This window comes from Lithobates pipiens, unplaced genomic scaffold (genome assembly GCF_037356315.1).
Source record: "Lithobates pipiens isolate NorthernLeopardFrog02 unplaced genomic scaffold, aLitPip1_a1.2 Scaffold_22, whole genome shotgun sequence".
NCBI classification, from domain to species: domain Eukaryota; kingdom Metazoa; phylum Chordata; class Amphibia; order Anura; family Ranidae; genus Lithobates; species Lithobates pipiens.
The window spans coordinates 157,926,532-157,953,694 of record NW_027507784.1 but is presented as its reverse complement, the minus strand read 5'-3'; the positions used below and the strand labels follow the sequence as shown (position 1 = coordinate 157,953,694).

At 43.3% G+C, this 27,163-nt stretch overlaps 1 protein-coding gene across 5 annotated transcripts in view; it reads left to right on the top strand.

Moving 5' to 3' along the window:
* Window positions 1-27,163, top strand: part of ADAM23 (ADAM metallopeptidase domain 23) — a 318,865-nt gene that overhangs the window by 20,559 nt on the left and 271,143 nt on the right. For all 5 annotated transcript variants that reach the window (XM_077448514.1, XM_077448511.1, XM_077448512.1 and 2 more), the window contains exon 2: window positions 23,279-23,505. In XM_077448514.1, coding sequence (XP_077304640.1) covers window positions 23,279-23,505 — 227 coding nt within the window. The remainder of the gene's footprint in view (window positions 1-23,278; window positions 23,506-27,163) is intronic.

Below are 27,163 nucleotides of genomic sequence, written 5' to 3'. Positions count from 1 at the left end.
AAGGAGCCACCTGGAAAAAAATGAAGGCTTTAGTATTACTTTAATCCAAAAGAGTATATCCAAAGGAGTAGGTAGGGTTTTCCACCTCTTATCTTGAAAACAGTACTGTTAAATAAATATTGCGCTAAAGCCTTTCTTACACTAGCAGCTGGGGGCAGTAAAACCATGCAGTTGAGCTGCGGTTTTGCTGCCCCCTCAACCGCTCCCCCATATGTTGAAAAGGCAGTGGGTGGTGTGTACACATGCCGCAGCTGTAATGCAATGCATTGCAGTGTGGTAAAAATGACTGTAGCCCATTCTACTGAATCAGAGCGCCCTGCAATTGTAGCAATCTAGTGTAGATCTCAAGGGGTTCAGAGAGCACTACAAGACCTAAAAGTTATGCAAATGACTTAAAGGTACACCCATAATGACAGAAATATATTAGCTGTTGTTGCTGACCCTGCTGTCTGGAAGTAATAATTGCCTGGGTCCATGTTAAAGTGGTTGTTAAGTCACTACACTATAAACATACAATCCCTTCTGTAAAATAACATTATGTGTCCCATGGTCTGTCTTATATAAAAAGATGCCGATCTGTACCTTATATCACAGCGTCTCCCGACGCACATGTGACGACTCAGCTCTCTCCTCTCCCCGGCTGACAGCTATAGCGGGAGGGGGCCGAGAACTCCCACTGACGTCAGCTGGGGAGGAGAGTAGTCACGTGAGCGCCAGGAGATGCACTGAGATAAGGTACAGATCGGCATCTTTATATATATTTGCCTAAATTCATGAAGAAATTCGATTTAAAAAAAAAATTATTGGATATGTTTTATAGCAGAAAGTAAAAAAAAAATCTATATTTTTTTTTTTCAAAATTGTTGGAGTAATTTTGTTTATAGTGCAAAAAACAACTGTACCACCTAAAGAAAGCTCAATATTGTTGTAAAAAAAGGCAAAAATTGTGTTTGGGTACAGCGTTGCATGACTGCGCAATTGTCAGTTAAAGTACCACAAGTGCAATATTGCAAAAAATGCTATGGTCATAAAGGGGGGGGGGGTGGGCGGGGGTTGTGAATCTTCCGGAAGTCAAGTAATCTTCAGCATTTGACAAATCTGGAAGTACCCCCATAAATGCATCCATATGAACAGGGGTACAACCACAGTTCATGAGACTCTACATCAAGATTTTGATTCTGCCTTCCAGCAACCTCGCTCTGTGATACCTGACAGTATCAGTGGGGACAAATTCAAGGACTGGCATAGAGACAGTTTTCAGTATAGTCAGTACACTACTAGGGATGAGTGTGGAGGACAGACTTGCCAGAGAACAGCATTAGTGCAGAAACTTTTCCTAGCCGCTACATTACCTGCCACCTCTTTTCACCAGCCTAGCTAAAAGTGCTGCCGATTAGGGTTTAGTAGTAAAAAAAAATAAAAAAAAAATAAAATATATATATATATATATATATACTGCTACATGTTTTCTGCTATGCCTTACAGCAACACACACCCAAGTAACTTGAAGTGTGTGTATATATATATATATATATATATATATATATATATATATATATATATATATGGCCAAACTTTTTTTTTGGTTTAACTAAGTTAAAGTTATAAAGTTATAAGGAATAAAACCATGTTTTTGTTTATTTTTTGCTTCTTCTGTCCCATTGTGGAGATATGTGTCCTCATTGGAAGATTAAGGTAGCCCATAGATTACAGTGTTTGTTTGAAAATAAATATGTGCACATTTTATTCTGTAATTTGTTCTGTTTAAAATGACACTAAAATTATAATTCTGGTATAAAGTATCGCAAAGTTATTTACAATTAAAATAAAGTGTTTTTTTTTTTCAATTTTGCATTTTCTAAATGGGAAATGGGTAAATATATGTTAAATATTTAAAAGTATTAACAAACAAAACAAAAATGTTTAAATATTAAAAGTCAATAAAATAGCAACGAACAAAAATCAGAAGGAAAATAATAGTTCAGGAGAGAAGGAGTCTTAGCCCTTGTACACACGGTCGGACATTCTGACAACCAAATCCGTTGGATTGTGTCCGACGGATTTTGTCCAAAACTGTTGCATACACATGGTTGGACAAAGTTGTCAGAAAATCCGATTGTACATAACGTTATGACATTATTTTGTTACGACGGGACTACGTTCAGGCTAGTAGCCAATAGCTTTGGTCTAGGAATTTGATATGAGCATGCGTGGCACTTTGTCCGTCGGAGTAGGCTACACATGATTGGAGTATGTCCGATCGGAGCATTTTGTCGGAAAATTTTACGGACAAGTTGGAAAACGTGGTCCGTCGGATACTCCGACAGAAACAGTCTGATGGAGACCACACACAGTCAGATTATCCGACAAAACGGTCCGATAGGACACAATCTCCGACCGTGTGTACAAGGGCTAAGAAGTTAATTAGGGCTGAGTAGAAAAACTAAGGGTTAATATGGGATTACAGGGGAACTTTTTTAATTTCCTGGTTGCTTTAACTGACATCATCTGCGGATCTATTTTCGCCCTTTGATCTGCAGATGAAAGAATAGAATGATACAAATGTAACAATATGTTACTTTGTTTCTTTGTTTAATTCCAGAGTAAGGTTTTTTTTATAAACACGGATTCAAACTACTTTTTTGACAGCTAGAGCTGTCAACTTTATTTCTGAGTATATTTCAATGCCAGTTATGAATAATCACAGCTGACAATTATGGTATACTTGGAAGGGGGATGTCCCAGAGACATGGCAAAGACACTGTGTACAATGGTGAAGGTGAAGTTTTTTTGGGCATGTAAAGCATGCCCAAAGTTTGCAACTAGTTAAGATAGGAATAGCCAGCTTTACCCTCACCTCTTGTTCTGTTGTAAATGGCAACATTTTGTATTCCCCATTGATTTTTGATTAGGTGATAATGGTCACTAAGCAAAAAAAGAGCGCATCTTCACAGTGGGAACCCTTCCTTTCTAAAACTATACATTTACTTAACACCTTCCCGCATGGCCTATAGCAAAATGACGTCTGTGCGATGTCTTTGCCATCCTGACTGGACTTCATATGATGTCCTTCACATTGCGCCACTCGTGTGTGCCCCTGGGGGCATGCAGCATGGTGATCAGTGGTGAGTTGTATTCCTTGGACACAGCTCATTACTGATCTGGGTAAAGAAATAATGGCGTATGCTCTTACCATGTGATCAGCTGTGTCTAATCACAGCTAATCACATGTAAACAAATGCCGATTACAGGCATTCCCTTTCCTCAGTGCTGTCAGTGTCTGAAGAAAGGAAAGCCGATAAGCAGCTTTCCAGTTACAGGGACAGTGCAGCCCCATCAGTGCAGCATATCAGTGTCCATCAATGCAACATATCAATGTCCATCAGTGCAGCATGTTAATGCCCATCAGTGAAGCATATAAGTGCCGCCTATGAGTGTCCATCAGTTCCGCCTCATCATTGCCCATTAGTGCAGCTTATCAGTACCCATCAGTGCCGCCTCATCAGTGCCCATCAGTGCCCATCAGTGCCCATCAGTGCCACCTCATCAGTGCCTATCAATGCAGCCTCATCAGTGCCCATCAATACAGTATATCGGTGTCGCTTAGTGCAGCTTATCAGTGCTCATCAGTGCAGCCTCATCAGTGCACACAAGTAAAGGACAACAATTGCTTATTTGCAAAAGATGTTTTTTTTAATGTTGGCCTTTTTTTTTAGAAAGAAACCCAGTGGTGATTAAATACCACCAAAAGAAATTTTTTGTGTGAAAAAAAATTATAAAAATGTCATATGTTGCATGACCGCACAATTGTCATTTACAATGCGACAGCGCTGAAAGCTGAAAATTGGCCTGGGCAGGAAGGGGGTGAAAGTGCCCAGTATTGATTAAATCTATTTCATTTTTATACAGTTTTCCCGTCATTGTTGCGTACATTAATATCATTAAAAATATCATAAAAAGGTCTCAAGATAAGTACAACTTTTACAAAAACTGTTGTCCTCAAGTAGTTTAACTCCTGAGCTATTCCTAATAACATATGTTAGATTGGTGGCCCTAGATGGGCAATACTTCACCATTTAGAAATTGATCAGAGCGGGACCCACAGTGATCGTCAAATGTAGAGAATTTTATGATTACGTCATTCAGACCCATGATCACAGAATATGGCAAAGGCAATTCATATACCCTACTTCTATTCAGACGTGACCAAACACCAAAAGCTGCAAAAGAAGCTAATGCTGGAGGATATACTGTAAATATGTACATATAAAGATAGGGTTACAGTCCTCACATGAGTAGCTCAGCTGTAAAAGGATACCATAGAACGTGACAAAGCACTTCTGCTGTGTTTACAATGCAATACATAAGGCCCAAACGTATGCTGACTGAATAGTGCCAAAACATTACAATACCCCCAAAAACACTCCATCTAAAAAAGTAAACGCCTAAAGCATTTAGGTTAGAGTTAAATATTGGGACCACTTGTTTTTTTTCAAAGAAAATTATTGTAATCCAGAAATAAAGTTAAAAAAACAGCTGTTTTTTGATGGGGTATATTTTGCAAAGCCAATGTGGCAGTGGATCAAAACAAAATTATTTTACTAACTTCTGGTGTTAGCAACAATACTACATACTATATGAGGATGCTATTAATTTCCAGCAAATTTGATAAGGCGATAAACCTCTAAAATGCATTTTGTTTTTTATCGGGCAATTTTTCCATTCCTGATATTTTGGCTCCATACTGGGGTTGAGGCCTTCTACAGTACTGAAACATTATAATCTCTTTAAAAAGTAGATCCTGAAAGGTATTTATTAATGGGTTAGACTAATAACATGTTACCTCTTTATTGTTCATAGAAATAATTGGAATGAGGCCTTACCCTACCCTAAACCAATTGCTAATGCTACCCTAAACCTTGTCTTAACCTTACCATAACCTTATTCAAGCTTACCTTTAACTCTAAGAAAAACTAAAACTAATGCTGCGTACACACGATTCGATTGTCTGTGGGCTCCAGCGGACTTTTTCTTCCTAAAAGTCTGGCGGACCTAGAAATAACACTGGCTTCAAATTTGTCCGCCGGACTTGGCTTTTAGCAGACAATCCGTTCGTCTGTGTGCTAGTCCGACGGACTAAAACCGACGCTAGGGCAGTTATTGGCTACTGGCTATGAACTTCCTTATTCTATATCATTACGTTCGAATCCTTCGTACTTTTGGAGTGATCATGTGTGGTCAAGTCCATTCGTTTGAAAGTCCGGCGGATCTCAGCTGCAAAGTCTGTCGAATTTTCCGCCGGACCAAGTCCATCAAAGTCTGGTCGTGTGTATGCGGCATAAGAGTATGCATGAACATGCTTGCCAAGTTTGTGTAATATCTTTTATACATGCATATAAACAATAACAACATGATCTACTAAATTCATTGTTTGTTTAAAAAAGGCACTTGGTGATGATGATGACAAATGATGTCAGAATGTTACAAGAACATTCATCTTAAGATGAGAAGGTAGACCTGCATAAAGACAGGTCCACTGATGGAAAAAGTTTTTACAAAAATTCAGGTCTGTAGATTCATATAGCGACAGTCATCTATGCAAGATTTTTTGTGCAATCGACAAAAGAAGGTATAAATAACATGTATTGATGGACATTTTACAGTTATAAGTATTTAAATCAGTTGAGTTTAATTGCATAATGCAGGCCCACTGCTACACTACAGTTGCAATGAACAGATGCTATTAAAAATGCAGCAAATACTTTTTTTTAAAGCTCTTTCATCTCTGGGTAGCCTATCCTTTCACCTGCTCCTAAAAAAGCTAATTAAAGAAAAATGTAAGATAAAATGTATTTAAACCTTCTATACCAACATAATCAATAGCTGCACTCCATAGACACACACAGCAGGGCTTATCCTTGCCCCCACTTCCTCCTCACTGTACTTGATTTACAGCTGCCTGATTCACTGTGTGAAGAGGAAGAGAGGGGAGAAGAGATGCAGCCATGCACAGTGCTGGATCTCTTCTCTAATCTCTTCAACCTTCACACAGGAAAGGAGACTGAAAAAAAGCCATAAAATGTTTTCTACCTTAATGCAGCACATTTGGTTAAAAAATATTTTGGCTTTAGAACCACTTTACTTGCAACTATTTCTGAAATCCACAAGATTGGAAAAAGCAGTTTCCTGACAGACTCCATGGCAGCCTACATATGGGTTAATCCTGCCTCTCATACCTCATAGGACCCCTCTCCCATAAATCTTTGCTCCGAGCCAGAGGCCGTGTTCCTTTTTTGTCCTCCTCCTAGGACCATAATGAAGTCTTACCTTTTATAAATTTCTTGCGATTCAGGCCTGGTGGTGTGCACATGATCTTTTTATGGTGGTGCCTTGTCTTGAGTCCAGCAATCCCTAGGTATTAGCAGGGTGGATACAGGCGATATCTGCAATGCCGCAAAGAGCTTACTAGCCTGGCCATTGGCAGGCAAGCAGGAATATGACCAAACGTTCCAGCTATTAGCGGGAGGCCTCCTTACCACATGCCCCGGTCGCGCAGCTGGTACAACATCAAATCCCGGTCTGTCACAATACTGCTGATGGTGGTAAAGTATAAGAGATCATGGTAGCTATTATCTGTGTTGTCTGTCTTGCAGGAGTAATTCTGGTGCCCATTGCTATGATGTCTGGAACGCATCTGCATTCCAATTCGTTGTTTCTGAGTCCTCTTAACCCTCTGTGCAGCTACTGGCTTACAAGTGGGATTGGGGTTTGGTTTGTGCATGTGCGGTATTGGCAAGATGGTGGCAGTCGTGCACAGCTGCCGCCGGGCGGTGATGGTCCCAGCACAGGCGCGCTGCGATGAAGTAATATTTGGGTGGCACATTTAAACATCTGTAAGAGCAGCTGGACTGCTGGCTTTGGCGGCAGTTTCCCTGGGCATTGCTTAGTATGGCTAATGTAGGTGACCAGGCTACAGGCTTAGCTGCTGCTACCTGCTCTCTATTTATTGTTTATGATCTGTTTTATAACTTTACATTCCTGTTACCTTCTGCCATGGATGTGTCATTGCCCCCCCCCCCCCGGTGGCCAACCCTTACACGTCAGGTAGGATAAAAAAAAGGGAGAACGTTTTTTTTCTTTTGGTTATCCTGCCTGTTTGTTTAGGGATATTCACCAGGAGCATGTTATGTTTTATTTTTCCTCTAATCCCTTCTAGTTTTGAACACCATCATGCGGCACGCAAAGATAAAAAACATCCTAGGTCACAACACCATCACTCTTCATCGAGTTCCAGATGCCATAGATCATCCTCTAGATCTGGACGTTACAGGAAAGAGCCTAAATCTGGACACCAATCTCACCGCCATTCCAGCTGCTCTGCTAAGAAAGCTTGCTGGGGATGTGGGGTTCAGGTTCCCGAGGGTAAATCCCTCTATCAGCCATGCTATACCCAAGCTGTGGGGAAAGAGAAAGTAGGGACCAACAAGTGGAAGCACTGGTCAGAAAGGTGGTTTAGCAATCCCTGAGCAGAACGGCCATACCATCCATCCTTCTATTGACACAGCACATTCCTTGCGGGGGATGACCCTGTGGCTCCGGGTCTCTCTCATCATAGTCATTCCTTAAGTGAAGCCTCAGACATTGAGGTAGAGGTGGATGGCCCTGGCACAGGTTTATATTTTTAGCTAGTACCACAGCTGGTCAAAGTAGTCAAGGAAGCTTTGAGGTGGGAAGAGCCAGTGGAAGCACCCTCTAAACAGAGGAAGTATTTCCAACACCTCAAGAAAGAGTGCCCAAACTCCTTCCTGGGTGAACTCGTGCGATAATTATAGATGAATGAGGTGGCGTTGAGAGAACAAATTTTCTACTTACTAAAATAGCAAAAATGTACCCATTCAAGAGTGAAGATGTGAAGCTCCTCTCATTGATGCAGCCCTAATGAGGTTAGTGAGGCATGTCACACTCCCACTGGAGGACGCTGTTTCTTTCAGGGACAGCTTGGAGAGAAAGATCGATACTGACCTCAAACGCATATATATTACAGCAGGTATGGCCTGTAGAACAGCCTTGGCCCTTGCAGCCCTGTCCAAAGCAATGGAGGCCTGGACGGATGATGTGGATGCATCCTTGGGAAGCGTCTCTGAAGAAATGGCCAGGAGTTCACTGGTATATGAGCTAAAGCTGGCATAAGTCTTTCTGGGGCAAGCCTCCCTTGACATAATTTGCCTGGTGGCACGAGTCATGCTCTAATCCGTCATGGCTAAGCGTGCCTTGTGACTGCACCCATGGGTAGCTGATCCTGCCTCTAAGCAGGCATGGTGCAGGATTCCCTTTGAGGGCTCCTCTCTCTTTGGGAACAAGCTAGACAGTGCCATCACCTGTGCCATGGGTGGCAAGTCAGGGTTCGCCTACTAGGTCAAAGGAGAGCTCATCCCAGGCAAGATCTGGATTGTGCAAGAGAAGCTTGCTGCTATAGGCCTGGTCGTGAATTCAAGAAGAACTGGAAGAGAACTGGAAGAGAAACCAGCCTTCAGGCCAAAAATCCTCAAAGGGAGCATCTTCTAGTGGACGTGAAGCATTCAAATCCTTTTGATATAGGGACGTTCAGCAACCCACCCACACTTCGGTTTGTACCCACAGTCTTGCCACACTCAGAAGAGAAAAAACAAGTCCTTCTATTATAGGCAGAATCTACTTGCCTCTCTTCATGGTCCTGAAGAAGAACGGCTCCTGGAGACCAGTCATATACCTGACCCACTTGAATTCTTTGATCAAGAAGGAGAAATTCCTGATGGAGACGCTGCTCACAATCCGTCAGGCAATTCGGCCAGGCGACTGGCTCATGTCTATAGACCTGAAGGATGCTTACTTCCATGTCCCGATAGCAAAATAGTTGCAAAGGTATCTTTGCTTTGCAATAGATCAAGTCCACCTTCAGTTTACCTGTCTCCGGTTTGGGCTTATTACGTCGCCTCGGGTATTTTCAAAGCTCTTATTGGCTGTTGTGGCACAAATCAGGATCAGAGGTATCCGTCTGGATCACTACCTGGATGACTTGCTGTTACTTTCTCGGGACAGGGAGTAGCTGTTAATCCATCGATCTCAGGTCATCTCCACTCTGACTGAGTTTGGTTGGCTGTTGAAGGGAAAAGAGCCACCTAGAACCTACACAGTCCCTGATATCCCTCAAGGCTCAATTCAACACAGTGAAGAGCACCGTCTCCTTGCCCCTGGAGAAAATTACAGTGATTCAGACAAAATTCGTCTTGCAATGTTGTCTTCTCTTCTCAGGGCCTCACAGTGTCTGAAGATCATCGGCACCATGGTGGCCACAGCCCCTATGGTGAAATGGGCACAGTGGAAGATGCGGCCATTCCAGAAGGATTTTCTATAACAGTGGGATCCGGGATCCCAAGATAATTTTGTCTGGATAACTCCTTCCATGCGGGAGAGCCTTCCTTGGTGGCTGCAATCTCCCCAACTGCTACTCCATAGCACTTGTCTCCTGGATTACAGTCACAATGGATACCAGCAACAGAGACTGTGGCACCCTCTGCCTGGCAAAAGTAGCCAAAGGCAAATGGAGTTTTCTGTCCCGAGGGGTAGTTTCAAATGTTCTGCAGCTATGGGCAGCATTCTGTGCTCTACAAGCATTTCACCACTTGACCGCGGGAGCCTCAGTTCTCCTAATGCCTTGTACACACGGTCGGACATTCCAACCACAAAATCCATCTGATTTTTTCAGACGGATTTTGTCCGAAACTGATGTTGCATACACACGGTCGGACAAAGTTGTCAGAAAATCTGATCGTCGGAACATGGTGACGTTCGTTGCGTACAACGGGACTACGTAGGAGGCTAGTAGCCAATAGCTTTGGTCTTGTAATTTAATCTGAGCATGCATGGCAATTTGTCCATCGGAATTCTCTACAAACGATCGGAAAAAGTCAGATCGGATTTTTTTGTCGGAATATTTTAGATCCTGCTCTCAAATTTTTTCCGTTGGAACTTGTGACAGAAAACGTCCGATAGAGCCCACACATGATCGGATTTTCCGACAATACAATCCGATCGGACCTTTTCCGTTGGAATTTCCAACCGTGTGTACAGGGCATAAGACTGTACAACGCAACAACAGTCTCATACATCAAGAGGCAGGAAGGTACTCACAGTGTCTCCCTGCTGAAGGAAGAAGAGCCATCCAGGCAGAATTTCTTTGGAGAGTATCCCTGGACAACAATGAATGGGCTCTCCACACCAAGGTCTTCAACTGGGTCCTGTCTCTGAGAATCATAACAGAGGTGGACCTGTTTGCCTTCCGTGCAATTTCAAACTGAAGAGGTACTACATGAGATGTTGTCCCCAGGCCTTCAGAGTGGATGCTGCTCTGACAGACCAGTGGAGATTCCGCAGGGCCTATGCTTTTCCCCCGGTTCCTGTCAGTCTCTGTTTCCTGCCGAGACTCAGGTGAAAAGAAGCAGAAATAGTGGCAATTGTCCCGTACTGGCCAAACAGGCCATGGTTTCCTCTGCTAATTCAACTCAGGTTCCGGGACCCAGTTCCTCTACCCTCCAAGCCAGATCTCCTGTCGCAAGGGATGACTCTACATCCATGCCTGACCCATCTGCACCTGATGGCTTGGTTTTTGAGAGGGGAAGGCTGGAGGATCTAGGTTGTCCAAGCAGGGCTATCTCTACATTGCTAAACGCCAGAAGAGCAGGTACCAATAGAGTCTTCTAAAGGATTTGGTTGAAATTTTTAGACTACGTTTCTACCACTGAAGATTCCTGCAATAACCCAAAGATACAGGATATCCTAGGCTTCCTACTGGATCTTTCCTTGTCAGTCAACTCCTTACGGGTTCATATCCTGGGCTAGACATCCTCTTACTAGACAGTTCTTCAGAGGAGCAATACGGCTCAGACCTCAGAGAAAGCTGAGGTTTTCCAAGTAGGACCAAATGGGACCTTCTCCTTGTCAGGAAAAGAGATGCAACACATGGATCAGTTGTCTATCAAGGAACTTTCTCTAAAAGGTGCCTTCCTGGTGGCCATAACTATGGCTAAGAGGGTCTTCGAAATTGGCTCTCTAGGATACAAGGAGCCATTCCTAACATTTTTCAGGTAGTCTTCATTCCTATCCTGGGTTCAAACCCAAAGTATAATCAGTTTTTTACGAGAATAAGGAGATTGCTCTTCCAACATTTAGCTCAGCTGAGGACTCTAGTATTCACCCTCTAGATGTTGGAGAAGTTCTGAAACAGTATTTAGAATCCGCAGCTTCTTTTTGCCAGTCTGAGCATCTGTTTGTTCTCTTCCATGGGAAAAACAAAGGATTACATGCTTCTTCAAGATCTATCACAGCATGGGTTGTTAAGGCCATTCAGGCTAAGGGTTTGACACCTCGGAGGCGATGACCACTCATTCAACCAGGAGGGTGCCTACATCATGGGCGGCTTCCCAACATGTCGCCCCAGGAGTGATTTGCAAAGCGGCCTCATAGTCTTCAATTAATACGTTCATGGCGCACTACTGCGTAGAGCTGCCCTCATTGTCTTCTGTTAATTTTGGTTTACACATTCTGTCTGTTGACAGCGCCAATTAAACCTTTTTTTCTTTAACCAGCAATTGCCCACCCAGGTGTGTATGGCTAGTTATTTCCTACACGTAGGCTGCCATGAAATCTGGCAGGAAAACTGAAAATTTCTTATCAAATACTTACCATAGTTTTGGACTCCATGGCAGCAGGAGTTCCCTCCCATTTGCTGGAGTAGGCTAAATTACAGAACAGGGGCTCTGGCTCGGAGCAAAGATTTATAGGAGAGCAGTCCTATGAGGTATGAGAGGCGGGATTAACCCATACGTAGGCTGCCATGGAGTTCATCAGGAAAGGAAAATTACGGTATTTGATAAGAAATTTTCAGTTTTCCTGATTCAAAACTTCAACTCAGTCAATATCTTAATCACATGTGACTCCAGCAAGTGCATTATGAGCATAAGAACAGCTATCAGAACAGCTGCATCTCAGTCCAATCTGCAATGCAGGACAAATTCAAAAGCAGAAAGATGCCACCTAAATAGATGATTAGTAAAAGTATTTTTCTTTTCGTAAATTCTTTTTTTGGCCTTTTCTCTCTCAGTCTTCACACAAAAAGTTTAAAACAGGACCATGTGAAAATTAATTGGTGTAGTGTAAGCTTAGAGTATACCTAAACCCAAGAACAACAATTTAATATATAGCAACTTGCCAGTTCTTAGATGAGGTCATTATTCTCTGTTTTCAGGGTTTTTCTTTTTAACTCACTTGATGATCGAGCCAGTAACACATTTACTGTACTAAGGTTCTCACTTACTATACTTTCTTTATTGTGACAGTGATGGGCCCTGCAATGGTGTGAGTATAGGAAAAAGGCACACGTGATTCTTGCCAATGCAGAGTGCGGGGTGCCGGAGTACTGGGTTTGTATGGAGAAGAGGTTTCACTTTTCTCAGAGTTTTGCAATGCCAGATTGGGGTCTGGAGCTTGAAGGCTTCAAATCATCATGGGTGGGTCGAAGCCTTCAATCCTGTGTTCAGATCTTATTAGAGACCTGCAGGCTATGTTATAAGCAAGGAGCTAGCCATAGCTAAGGGTACCGTCAGGAGGGAGCTGTGTGCTCCAGCCAGGATGGATGTGCGTTCTTGCCAGGAAACTGTACTCCATGTTAAAGGGATTCCTTGCCCATAGGCCAAAGAGAGTTGAGGTGGCTATGCGAGTCTGGCGGACTGAGATCCGGGACAACCATGCAAGTTCAGGGGACTAAGTGAATATGTAAGTCTCAGAAGAGTGAAAGAGCCTAGGGTGTCAGGAGAACCTCTACTGAGAGGCCAGGTAGTGGGCTGTGCTGCAGGGAGCAAGTGCACGTTTGCAATGACCAGGCTGACACCTGGAATTACAGTGGCTGCAGGCAGCAGCAAGTAAACCCATTGTGTCATGGACTTAGGGTTTTGTAACTGTATGCTCAGTAGGATCAAGAGATCCAGAACTGGGTGATATGGTCATAAGGACCAGTGAGAAGAGCAGCTGAAGAGCCATGTGACTTGTCCTTTTCTGTTCCTGTTTTTGATGTTTACATTCCCCTGCACTGGCAACTGCATTTATAGAACTTTAATTTATTTTAATAAAAGTGGGCCACCACAGGAAGCGGCATCCTATAGTGTCACATAGAGAAGAGGAGGAGCCAGGAGCACTGACGAGGTACCCCAGAAGAGGAAGATTAGGGCTGCTCTGTGAAAAACCATTGCACAGAGCAGCTAACTGACATGTTTGTTATTAAAAAAACAAAAACTTTGAAATCACTTTAATACGATTCTATAGTATCTCTACACTCACTACTTTACATTGTAGCAAAGTGTAATTTCTTTAGATATAATAGATAAAGATATAAAGATATAATAAGATATTTACAAAAATGTGAGGGGTGTACTCACTTTTGTGAGATACTGTAAGTACAAATTGCTACTTGTTCTTCCTTTATGACAGTGACCCTTTCAAAGTGAGGTAGACTGGGTCTGGCAGTCCAGGTGATCAGCTGGCAGGATCCCAGGACTGGCTCCACAGGCAAGTGGCAAAAGAGTCTCGGATCTAGACACACAGGCTGTAGGCACAGGGCCACCCCACTTCAGGCTCAGCACCCTGGAAACAATAGGCACAGGCTCTATGTAGTGACTAGATCTTGTTAAAAAGCTGTGTTCTATTGTGCTCCAACCCAACTGCCCACATGTCCGGATTAACAGTGGAGGATGTGGCGCCTGCAGACAAATCACATGCCTTGTCAGTGACATCATGCCACAACAGTCTCATCAGGCACAGTCTCTCTGAGCACATAATTGTGGGAGAGAGAGCAATTTAGACACCTTGGATTTTTCCAGGAGGCCAGGAGCTTTTGGGAGCCTATGAGTTTGTGGGAACTCAGAGGATTGATGGACAAAGAATTAAAGGAACCTGTGCCTGCATCTAAGCATGATAAGTAAAGAGACACTCTGCTACAGTCGCTCTGTTGATGCATTACTTGAAAAACTGGACTCCAGTAACAGGTTTATGCAAAGAGAAGACCTACCCTAAATAACCCTATCACAATTCCCCATTTTTTTTTATCAACGTTTAAGGTGAAGCCAATGAGTCGGTATTTTATTCATTTCTTCCATCTATCATTTTGCTTTCAATTTTTGTGAATGTATACATGCAGCAAAGTCATTTTGTTTTTAATAATTTTTTTTGTCCTTCTGATTTCAATTTGAATAAATCAGCAGTGTTTTATTGAATAATGTAAAACTGTGGAGCAGCTGTGCTGAATTCCTTTTCCCTTTACTGCACAAAGAACTACTTACTTTTTCAGTCACTAGAGGTTCCTGTTGTGGAAGATAAGGCAAAGGAGAGTGTTCATCTTATTTGAATTAAAATAGAGTTTCAGCTTCAGCAGATCCTTTGGATGGTATGCCAGTCCTGGCCCATGTTTGTTGGCTGATTGGACAATGTGGATTATCTTATCATTTGCTGATTCCTCATGCATTTCTTTAAGTCAAGAATGTCATGAATGTTGGACTGGAAAACAAAAAATGAATTATTTTTAAATGGTATGAAATCTCTGATCATGTTGATAGGTTCAGTTTGGAGGTTTACAATATCAGGAATATTGTATTGGCAAGAACAAGTGCCAGCTTTTTTTAAAATTATTATTATCACAGGGCTTTGCACTGCATTTTAGGGCTGCAGTAAGCAAAAGGCCATGCTGTGTTTCCCAGGCATTTAATATGACAGATATTACATTATAGTTCTTGTTTATTAACAGGACTTACTTTGTATGGGGCAGAAGATTGTATCCACATCCTGATTCCCCGCATTCCTTATATTGATTTTAGCGAAGAATAATACATTTTTCAATAACGATTGTATATTTAATTATCAAACATTTTTTTCTAAGAGAAGTAGATTTTGTATGCCAATTTTATGAAAAAAGGAGGGGAAGTTGTGGATGGAAGAAGAGATGGGTAGATAGATAGATAGATAGATATATATATAGTGGGGCAGTTATGGAATAATAGAAGGGCTTGTTGGATATAGGCAAAAGGAAAGGATGCGTAGAGGACAGTGCTGTTAGATTTCAGCACAAAGTACCAGATGTTGAGAACAATACATGTAACCCTGACTATCCCTACCTGTAATCCCATGCCAGGGCCAGACTGGAAAAAAAAAACAGCCCTGGAAAAAATTTCATACCAGCCCCATAGCATTATTATACCAGCCCAACATAATAACGTCATTATTTTCTTGTTCATGAAAGGGAAAACCATGTATTTTAAAGCACATTTGAAGAGTGTATTATATATAGAGACGACAGATATGAAAGCACACATGGCTTTATACATAAATAAAAGCAAATTCCAGTTAAAAGTGGTCAATCATCAAGGGGGACACCAGGGACTCTGGGAATGTAGGGGGGACTCTGGTGACCAGAGACCACCTTCCATAGAAAGAATACACTAAGGTAAGGAGATGGGGGTTACTGATATAAGGGGGAAACCTTTATATCAGTGTCCCCCTACGTTATTCACTCCCCCCTTACATCAGTGACCCTCCCTCAGACTGGCCTTGGCGGAGCTGTCACTGACCTCCTCTCAGGTGCACCGTGCAGGGCTCAGTCAGTCGGCTCCAGTTTGACGGCTCTGGTTTTATCCTATAGTCTCCTCTCCACAGTCCACACACGTCTGACTTCTCCCATGACCCCCATCCTGGCAGCGCTTCCACTCTTGACTCTTCTGTAGGACCCCCCAGAGTCTGCAGACATGATACAGGAGATGTTTAGAGACTGTGGACATGATACTAGAGATGGGCAAAGACTGCAGACATGGTACAAGAGATGGTCAGAGACTGCAGACATGGTACAAGAGATCAATGCAGCCTCACCAGTGCCCATCAAATTCAGCCTCATCAGTGCCCATCAAATGCAGCCTCACCAGTGCTCATAAATACAGCCTCACTGTGCCCAACAATGCAGCCTCACTGTGCCCATCAATGCAGCCTCACTGTGCCCATCAAATGCAGCCTCACTGTGCCCATGAATGCAGCCCCACTGTGCCCATCAGTGCGCTCTCACTGTGCCCTTGAATGCAGCCTCACTGTGCCCATAAACGCAGCCTCACTGTGCCCATCAATGCAGCCTCACTGTGCCCATCAATGCAGCCTCACTGTGCCCATCAATGCAGCCTCACTGTGTCCATCAAATGCAGCCTCACTGTGCCCATGAATGCAGCCTCACTGTGCCCATGAATGCAGCCTCACTGTGTCCATAATCACAGCCTCACTGTGTCCATCATCACAGCCTCACTGTGTCCATCATCACAGCCTCACTGTGCCCATCAAATACAGCTTTATGTTGCCCATGAATGCAGCCTCACTGTGCCCATCAATGCGACCTCACTGTGCCCATCAAATGAAGCTTTACGGTGCCCATCATTGCAGCCTCACTGTGCACATCATTGCAGCCTCACTGTGCACATCATTGCAGCCTCACTGTGCCCATCATTACAGCCTCATTGAGCCCATCAAATACAGTTTTACGGTGCCCATCATTGCAGCCTCACTGTGCCCATCAAATGCAGCTTTACGCTGCCCATGAATGCAGCTTCACTCTGCCCATTAATGCAGCCTCACTGTGCCCATCAAATGCAGCTTCACAGTGCCCATCATTGCAGCCTCACTGTGCTCGTCATTGCAGCCTAACTATGCCTATCAATGCAGCCTCACTGTGCCCATCATTGCAGCCTAACTGTGTCCAGAATTGCAGCCTCACTGTGCCCATGAATGCAACCTCACTACGTCCATCATCATAGCCTCACTGTGCCCATCAAATGCAGCTTCACGATCCCCATGAATGCATCCTCACTATGCCCATCTTTGCAGCTTCACTGTGCCGATCATCACAGCCTCACTCTGCAAATCATTGCAGCCTCACTGTGCCCATCAGTGCGGCTTCACGATGCCCATTCAACTGTGCCCATGATTGCAGGCTCACTGAGCCCATCACTGCAGCCTCACTGTGCACATCGTCGCAACCTCACTGTGCATAGCATTTCAGCCTCACTGTGCCTATCATCACAGCCTTACTGTGCCCATCATCATAGCCTCACTGTACCCATCAAATGCAGCTTTACGGTTCCCATCATTGCAGCCTCACTGTGCCCATCATCACAGCCTCACTGTGCTCATCAAATGCAATTTTACAGTGCCCATGAATGCAGCCTCACTGTGCCCATTTATGCAGCCTCACTGTGCCCATCAGTGCACTCTCACTGTGCCCATCATCATAGCCTCACTGTGCCCATCATTGCAGTCTCACTATGCTCATCATTGCAACCTAACTATGCCTATCAATACAGCCTCACTGTGCCCATTATTACAGCCTCACTGTGCCCATCATTGCAGCCTCACTGTGCCCATCATTGCAGCCTCACTGTGCCCATGAATGAAGCCTCACTACGCTCATCATCGTAGCCTCACTGTGCCCATCAAATGCAGTTTTACGGTGCACATCATTGCAGCCTCACTGTGCCCGCCATCACATCCTCACTCTGCCCACCATTGCAGCCTCACTGTGCCCATTAAATGCAGCTTCATGGTGCCCGGGAGTGCAGCCTCACTGTGCCCATCAATGTGGCTTCACGGTGCCCATCATTGCAGCCTCACTGTCCATGAATGTAGCCTCACCATTGCCTGCCCTGGATAACACACACGCTGGGCCTGTGTGTGTTGTCAGCAGCGCTGTAACGAAGTCCCGCCCCCCTAGACTGTCTTGTGTGATAGTAGATTGAATCAGTGTTCTGCCTATCACACAAGAAGATCTAGGGGGCGGGACCTTATTACAGCACCACCGACAACACACACAGCTCCCACTGTGTATGACAAACAAGAGTAGGAAGCAGGAGGGCAGCACTGCAGCCACAGATCAAAGCAACCCCAGGGCAGGCGGCCTACTGGAAAATTTCCTGGTATCCCGGTAGGCCAGTTTGGCCCTGCCCCATCCACACCAATAACTTCATAAGGTAAGGTTAAAAGAAGAAGTATGAGTTTGGGGGTTTTCCTCGCCATACAGCCTCACTGTGCCCATCAATGTGGCTTCACGGTGCCCATCATTGCAGCCTCACTGTCCATGAATGTAGCCTCACCATTGCCTGCCCTGGATAACACACACGCTGGGCATGTGTGTGTTGTCCGCAGCGCTGTAACGAAGTCCCGCCCCCCTAGACTGTCTTGTGTGATAGTAGATTGAATCAGTGTTCCGCCTATCACACAAGAAGATCTAGGGGGCGGGACCTTATTACAGCACCACCGACAACACACACAGCTCCCGCTGTGTATGACAAACAAGAGTAGGAAGCAGGAGGGCAGCACTGCAGCCACAGATCAAAGCGGCCCCAGGGCAGGCGGCTTACTGGAAAATGTCCTGGTATCCCGGTAGGCCAGTTTGGCCCTGCCCCATCCACACCAATAACTTCATAAGGTAAGCTTAAAAGAAGAAGTATGAGTTTGGGGGTTTTCCTCCCACCATACTTACCTCGTGGGTGCAGCATTAGTCTGATGCTGCATCTGTCCCCTGGCGCCAATCGCTCAGTTCTCACAGCTCTCCGAGCAGAGAGCTGCTGCCTGTCAATCAGCATCTCTAAGCCCGGCCCCTCCATGCTCACTGGAGCACTGATCTGTGGAGGGGCGGGGAGTGGCTCGCTAAGAGCCTGAGACGGGTGTCAGTTCAGGCACCTGGCGGAACCCAACTTCCTTTGTCACAATGACTCGGTACCTGGACTGATTCCTGTGACATCAGCAAAGATTGGACTTCAGTCCGCACTCTGCTGAAAACGGGTCGCAGGGGTGCAAAACGAATTGCACTCCTGTGACCCATAGGAAAATCCCAGCCAAAGGAGCTTAGGCTGGACTCCTTTAAAATATATCTAAACACATAGTCTTTTTTTCTTTTCTTTTTAGATAAGGTAGGAAATGCTTTGCACACCAGATTCCCCTTTACTTCCTTTCCTATAGATACAACAGAAAATGGGAGTAAAAGCCCATACACATGATACGAAAATCGGGTGGATAAATTCATACGATGAGCTTCTGTCAATTTTCAGATTGTTAGTAAAGTGCTTTCAACAGCCAAATTTTTGTCGGATGTGAACTCATAACTCAGGAACATTAACTACTTGTAAGCAAATAAAGCATATCAAAGACGTTATAAAGTCAAGAAAGTGACTACCTCTCATAAATCTGTATAATGTATTTATAACTCTGACTAATCAATACTCACAATAATACATTCTATAAAACATAAAAACCTCAAAGTAAATTACTTTAATCCTACTATACTTAGGTTAAATGTGCTTACTTAAATGTCGTAAAGTGGAGGCCCATGCTAAAACTAAAATCCCTGCATCCTTAGCCACCAACATTCTAACACTAACCTATCTAGCCCCAAAAAGAAAAAAATCCGACCCGATCTCCAGCGGCGGAAGCTCTGATCCCACACTGAGCTGTCAGCCGCGGCTTAGCTGTGTAGGCGGGTGCAGAGGACACGTCCATCAACGGATGCCCCATAGTAAGTCTATGGGTGACGTCACTTCCCATTCATTTCACAGCTGTTGGTGACCGTGTCTTCTGCAGATCAGGTTGGATCACCTGCAGAAAAGGTATCAATACTGATTTTTTCTTTTCAGGGCTAGATAGGTTAATGTTAGAATGTTGGTGGCTATAGATGCCGGGATTTTAGTTTTAGTCTGGACTTCCTGTTTAACTATTTCAATGTAAGGAAAATACTGAAGCTTAAAACTACCTGACGATTTTTCATCTATCATGGACTTTATTGGTAACATATTTTCACTTGAGTTCCTAGGTCTGTACACCTGCTCTGGGTCATATGGAGCCTGCTCCACCTATTGGATTTTTTAAAAAAAAATTTTTTAAACATGCCTAATGCCATAGGAGATGCTGGAACACCCAAAGTTTAAGAGGGCACAAAAAACTCTGGAGGACCGGAACAGAGTCAGGAATTATGTAAGGAGATTTAAAGCCCTTGTACACATGGTTGGACATTCCGTTAACAAAATCCGTAGGATTTTGTCCGACGGATCTTGTCCGAAACTGGTGTTGCATACACAAGGTCGGACAAAGTTGTCGGAAAATCCGATTGTTCGGAACATGATGACGTTATTTCGTTACGACGGGACTACGTTCAGGCTAGTAGCCAATAGCTTTGGTCTAGGAATTTGATCTGAGCATGCGTGGCACTTTGTCCGATCAGAATTCTCTACAAATGATCGGACAAAGTCCGATCGGATCATGTTGTCGAAAATTTTTATAGCCCAGCTCTAAAACTTTGTCGGTCGGATATTCCGACGGAAACAGTCTGATGGAGCCCACACACAGTTGGATTATCCGACAACATGGTCCGATCAGACATTTTCCGTCGGAATGTCCGACCATGTGTACAAGGGCTAACAATCACAGTGGCCAAGACATTTAAAAAACAAGGATCTACGTATAGCCAAAATATTTGTTTTCCAATGCTAACTCTGTATTACTTTGGATACAGGTAGATGGTCACCACCCTCTGGGGGTAAAATAAAGACTAGTGATCAGGTTTGGAGTTTCTATTCTGGCATTTTCTGCCATGGTGGCTTAGAATTGTCCTAAATGAAAGTATTTTGTTGAGGGCATGTGGCAGATAATGCTACACCAATGTGACCATTAAAGCACTCAAAGGAACATATTTAAATTGTGGTGTACAATTTACCACATTATCTCTTTCAAGTTAAGTATACCTTTCCTGCCTGAATTCATCCTCATATTAGGTTCAGTTAAATTTTTTGCCATTAGCCCAGCTTTAAAAAAAAAAGTGCACCACATCTTGGGGCATATTTATTGAGCAGTGCACATTGAGAGTCACCAAACATTCACTGAAGGTAAATCCTTCACCAGATGTAACCAGGAAATAGCACCTACAATGAATGTTTGTTGAATATTACATTCACTGCTTAATAAATATATCCCAATGTAATATTCACCATACTTTTTTTTATATAGATAGCTCTGGGTGATGCAGAGAGCAGCAATGACGTAATGACATCCGCATACACATTGTTCTGTGTATCAATTCAATGAGTGCAAGGTGTCATGCTCAGGTGGTATCAACATAAGTCTTTCCTTAGTCTTTAGGGTTGTAAGTGAATATTGCAGCCAGAGCTGCTTAAATAGAAAACTTCTTGGGGGACATATTCATGTAGATTCATATTTCAGCCATACTTCTGGTGTTTTAGGTGTATGCATACCTCCCAACTTTTTGAGATGGGAATGAGGCACACCTATCAGCAAAAGTATGCAGGCATAGAACACACCCCTGGCCACGCCCCCTTACAGGAGAATTGTATAAAAAAACAAGATTAGTTAAACCCACAATTGCTTTTTTTTATACCACTACTATTCCTTTATATTGGCTCTTGGAATTTAAAAATGCAGCAATTTAGAAATCAGATGAAGAGTTTAATGCTGGAAAACACTTTTTGATAGATAAATCTATATAGATGAGACTAAAATGAGGGACAAATGAGGAGGAATGAGGGACAGGGGGGCATTGCTCCAAATCAGGGACAGTCCTTTGAAATCAGGGACAGTTGGGAGCTATGGGTGTATGGAATATTGGTATAAAGATAGAATTCAGATTATTAGTCTAACAGTATTTAAAATTGCATTTGAAACTTACCGACTGCCTCCTGTACATATACGTCGGCACTTTGAAGAGAGATATCTCGGTAACAGCAGCAGCTGCTGCCACAACCGGGATATTCTTCTTTACAGAAGGCGGTTATGTTTGCGATAATGGTGGTCTCTGCGGCGGGTTCGCTGCAAGATTACCATTATCGGGGGCAGGAGAGGTGCCACCCCTCCTCCCGCCGCTCTCCCGCGCCCTCCGCCGCTTACCTGAGCCGTCGTAGCGACGGTGGCGACTGGGTCCTTTCAGCCTCGATATGAGACAAGTGAGGCTAAGATGGCCCCCACTCTTCTCTATACCATAGGAGGGCGGAAGCGACGTCAAAACGTCACTTCCGTCCATACCTCTTAAAGGAACATTTTTTCAAATTAAATTTTTTTTTTTATTGCATTTAAGTCCAAATATGAGGACTTTTTTATCCCAGATCTCATATTTAAGAGGGCCTGTCATGCTTTTTTCTATTACAAGGGATGTTTACATTCCTTGTAATAGGAATAAAGGTGATCTATTTTTTTTTTTAAACAGTGTAAAAATAAATTAAATAAGAATTTTTTTTTTTTAAAACACCCCGTCCCGACGAGCTCGCACGCAGAAGCGAACGCATATGTGAGTAGCGCCCACATATGAAATCGATATTCAAACCACACATGTGAGGTATCGCTGCGAGAACAATTAATTCTAGCCATAGACCTCCTCTGTAACGCAAAACATGCAACCTGTAGAATGTAGTTTGACGCCATTCCACGAGCAGGCGCAATTTTGAAGCATGACATGTTGGGTATCAATTTACTCGGTGTAACATTATATTTCACAATATAAAAAAAGGACTAATTTTACTGTTTTATTTTTTTATTAAAAAAAGTGATTTTTTCACCCAAAAAAGTGCACTTGGAAGACCGCTGCGCAAATACGGTGGTAAAAAAAAGTATTGCAATGACCGCCATTTTATTCTCCATGGTGTTCGAAAAAAAACCAATATATAATGTATGGGGGTTCTATCTAATTTTCTAGCAAGAAAAAAATGTTTTAAACATGTAAACACGGAGTCTGAAAAGGGGGCTTGGTCCTTAAGTGGTTAAACAATGTTTTAAATATCTGTCAGGAACAAGTCCTGGAACCCTGAAAGATATGCAGGGACTGCCCTTCTTCTAAAAATACTAGTTGCCTGGCTGCAATGCTTATCTTCTGTTTTTAATAATTCCCTGCTTGAAACAAACATGCAGCAAGTAAAATCAGAATAAAATCTGAACATCTGATGAGCATTCTTTCTTCTAGGTCAGTAAAAGTGTTGAAGCACGATAGGCAGGCAACTAGCATTTTCAGAAGAAAATTGATTAGCAAAGGCAGCCTGCATGTTCCTTTAATTACAGGTTTTAATTAATTATATTAAATAAAATATATTCACAGATATAATGCATTAATGCACATCATATTATTCACATACAGGTACTGAATACTGCCTTTGTTTTTGTCTTTTTCCATTAGCTCCGCACCACAATGATACGGCTGCTACTGCTGGCACACTTGCAGAAGAAGAGCAGGCATCTCAACGAAACAGCAGCAGTAGAGAGAGTCCTAATCACAACCAGAGCAATGAAGTCCACAGAGAGATCACACTGCCCTCAAGACTAGTTTATTACCTTAACAAGGAATCAGAAAGCCCATATCACATACTGGATACCAAGACAAGGGACCAGCAAAAGCATAACAAGGTATGGATAAAAGGCTTCCATTAAAATGAAACACCTAAAAAAAATGCAACTTGGTGCTGAAACTGTATGATTCCATATGAGTTGACTGTATTGAAATAGTGGATGGCAGAATAACCTTAATTGTGGCTAATGTGAAAAGCAAAAACAAGGCAAGGCACCCTTTAAAATTCTGTACAATCTTAAGGTACCCCATTCTAATAATATAAAAAAATAAAACGAATAGTTTTATATAACGTAACAACATCTATCAGTAGAACACCCAACCTTAGAGGGGATTTATTCTTCCAAAGTAACCTTTACACACTAGTAACTAGTATTCCAATTTTTTTTTTCCTCTCATTTTCTCTCCCTCCCTCAGCTAATGTGACCCCCAGTGCTAATGGATAGGTGGGGGGGGGGGGGGGGGGAATCAAGGAAAACAAGTATATTTTAGAGATCTCCTCCTTATCAACCAATGATGTCATTGGTTGTTATAATGCTGAAAGCTGGAAGGTTGTAGTGGCGCACAGGCCTGTGGCTTTCTGTAACTAAAAGGGAAGCTTGATCCATTTGCTGGTTTGTATATAAATGTTGGGCAATTTTTATGCATTTTGCCAAGGCACCTGAAGAAACCTGAAGGCACCCTCCTTGAAAAAAGCTGGTATAAAGTTTAATAGAGTTTAAAATGGCCTTGATGTGTGTGATGCAGCATGCAACATCTACTGACTGATATATAACTTAGCTATATATATATATATATATATATATATATATATATATATATATATATATATATATATATACACAGTGGGGATCGAAAGTTTGGGCACCCCATTAAAAATGTGTATTAATGTGCATAATGAAGCCAAGGAAAGATGGAAAAATCTCCAAATGGCATCAAATTACAGATTAGACATTCTTATAATATGTCAAAAAAAAGTTAAGCCGCGTACACACGGGCGGGCTGTATGGCCTACTTAGTCCGTCATACAATCCGACGGACAGTCCGTCCTACTTTCGAATGAACGGACTTGACCACACACGGATGCACAAACAGTCCGTCGAAAGTTTGCGCGATGACGTGTACAGCACGTACGACGGGACTAGAAATAGGAAGTCCAATACACAGCAATGCAACCTTTCGCCGTGTAAATCCTTTCTGAGCATGCGCCATACTTAGTCCGTCGAACTAGCCTACTCACGAGCGGATTGTCCGCTGAAACCAAAGTACGACGGACAATATTACGGAAATTCCGAAATACTTAGTCCGCCAGACTGCACGCTGAAAAAGTCCGCTGAAGCCCACACACGAGGGGACTGTCCGCTGAAATGTGTTTCGACGGACTAAGTTGGCCAGACAGTCCGCCAGTGTGTACGCGGCTTTAGATTTTATTTTCATCATTTACACTTTCAAAATTACAGAAAACAAAAAAATGGCGTCTGCAAAAGTTTGGGCACCCTGCAGAGTTAATATCTTGTACCTTTGGCACGTATCACAGCTTGTAAACGCTTTTTGTAGCCAGCCAAGAGTCTTTCAATTCTTGATTGAGGTATCTTTGCCTATTCTTCCTTACAAAAGTGTTCCAGTTCTTTGAGATTTCTGGGCTGTCTGTCACGCACTACTCTTTTAAGGTCTATCCATAGATTTTCAATAATGTTGAGGTCAGGAGATTGTGAAGGCATGGCAAAACCTTCAGTTTACACCTCTTGATGTAATCCCCCGTGGATTTTGAGGTGTGTTTAGAATTTAGCCATCCTCTCTTTAACTTCAGCCTTTTCACAGATGGCATCAAGTTATCATCCAAAATTTTCTGAAATTTTATTGAATCCCTTTTTACATTTTTACCTGGGGTGCCAAAACTTTCGATCCCCACTGTATATATATATATATATATATATATATATATATATATATATATATAAAATTTATTATTGTTAAACCCTGCCATAAAGGTCTTGGTGGAGGCACTTCCTGTTGTTGGGTGACAATGCTGTGTCCCTATTTCCTAATTCCTGTCTGGTAGCTGTACTGAAGCTCACTGGGTATGGTGCACTGTTGTCACTATTAGGAAGCCTTTAATCAATAGAGTGCAGCCACTGCTAGAATATGTACAGGTAGACAGGAAATGGCTGCAGGGGATCAATAGCATTGAGATGCAAAAACAGGATGAAAACAAGTATTTTCTAAAAGAAAAAAATATATAGCAATCACTTGTGACACTATGGGAGGAATGATTACAAGTATATTCAGATTTTTCCACAAATCTTAGACAATGAAAATGTAAAATTGATTGACTGCGCTCCAGTTGAGACAAAATTAGACTTTTCTTTATAAGCCTTTACAACTTGTTAAAGTGGTTGTAAAGGCGTAATGCAGAGAATACATTAAAATGATTGTAAAGGATCGTTTTTTTATTTTTTTTTTAAAGCGGGAGTCCACCGGGACTCCGCGTTTTTTTTTTTTTTAAAAGCCAGCAGCTACAAATACTGCAGCTGCTGACTTTTAAAATAGTGACACTTACCTGTCCAGCGCGCCCGCGATGTCGGCACCCGAAGCCGATCTCTAGGTCGTCTGTTGGGTCCTGCCGCCGCCATCTTGGATATGGGAATCAGGAAATGGAGCCTTTCGGCTTCATTTCCCGGTTCCCTACTGCGCATGCGCGAATCGCGCTGCGCAATAAGGACGCTCCCCGCTGCCTCTGGGATCTGTGTGTTTCCCAGCAGGCAGCGGGGCACTTGCGGGAAGGGGCGGGCACTTGCGGAAAGGGGCGTAAGTTACGCCCCTTTCCGCAGAGAGCTATCCCGGAAGTGGGTGCAGTTACCTGGATTATCCAGGTAACTGCACCCCCCTCCCCCCTGAAAGGTGCCGATTGTGGCACCGGAGGGGGGGAGGGTTCCGATGAGAGGAAGGTCCACTTTAGGGTGGACCTCCGCTTTAAATAACAAACATATCATACTTACCTCCACTGTGCAGCTCATTTTGCACAGGGTGGCCCTGAGCATCCTCTTCTGGGGTCCCCCGGCAGTTCTTGTGGCTCCTCCCTGCATCAGATAATCCCTGAGGGAGTTACCTTGCGGGCGCGCTCCCGAGTCCAGCATTTGCATAAACAGACATTAATGCTAGACACAGCCCCGCCCCCCCGGCGCCCATGTCATTGGATTTCATTGACAGCAGCGGGAGCCAATGGCTGCACTGCTATCAATCTATCCAATCAAGAGCCTGGACCCCATGGAGAGAGGGACAGCACGTCCCCGCAGAGGAGATGAAGGGGCTCAGGTAAGTAAAATGGGGGACTAGGGGGCCAGTGACTGCCAGGTGTTTTTTCAACTTAATGCATAGGATGCATTAAGGTGAAAAAACACGAGGGTTTACAACCCCTTTAAAGGTAAAAAAAATAAAATTCTATTGTCAGCCCCCTGCCCCCTCAAATACTTACCTGAGCCTTAACTTGATCTAGCGCTGTACTTGATATCAAGCCCTCACCTGTGCCACCATAGGAAGTGGCTTCCTGGTGGCACACGGAGAAGAGGAGGAACCAGGAGCGCTGGTAGGAGGCCCAAGAATAGGAGGTTCGGGGGCTGCTCTTTGCAAAACCATTGTACAGAGCAAGTAAGTATGACATGTTTTTTTATTTTAAAAAAAGCAAAAAAAACAACAACTTTACAATCACTTTGATTT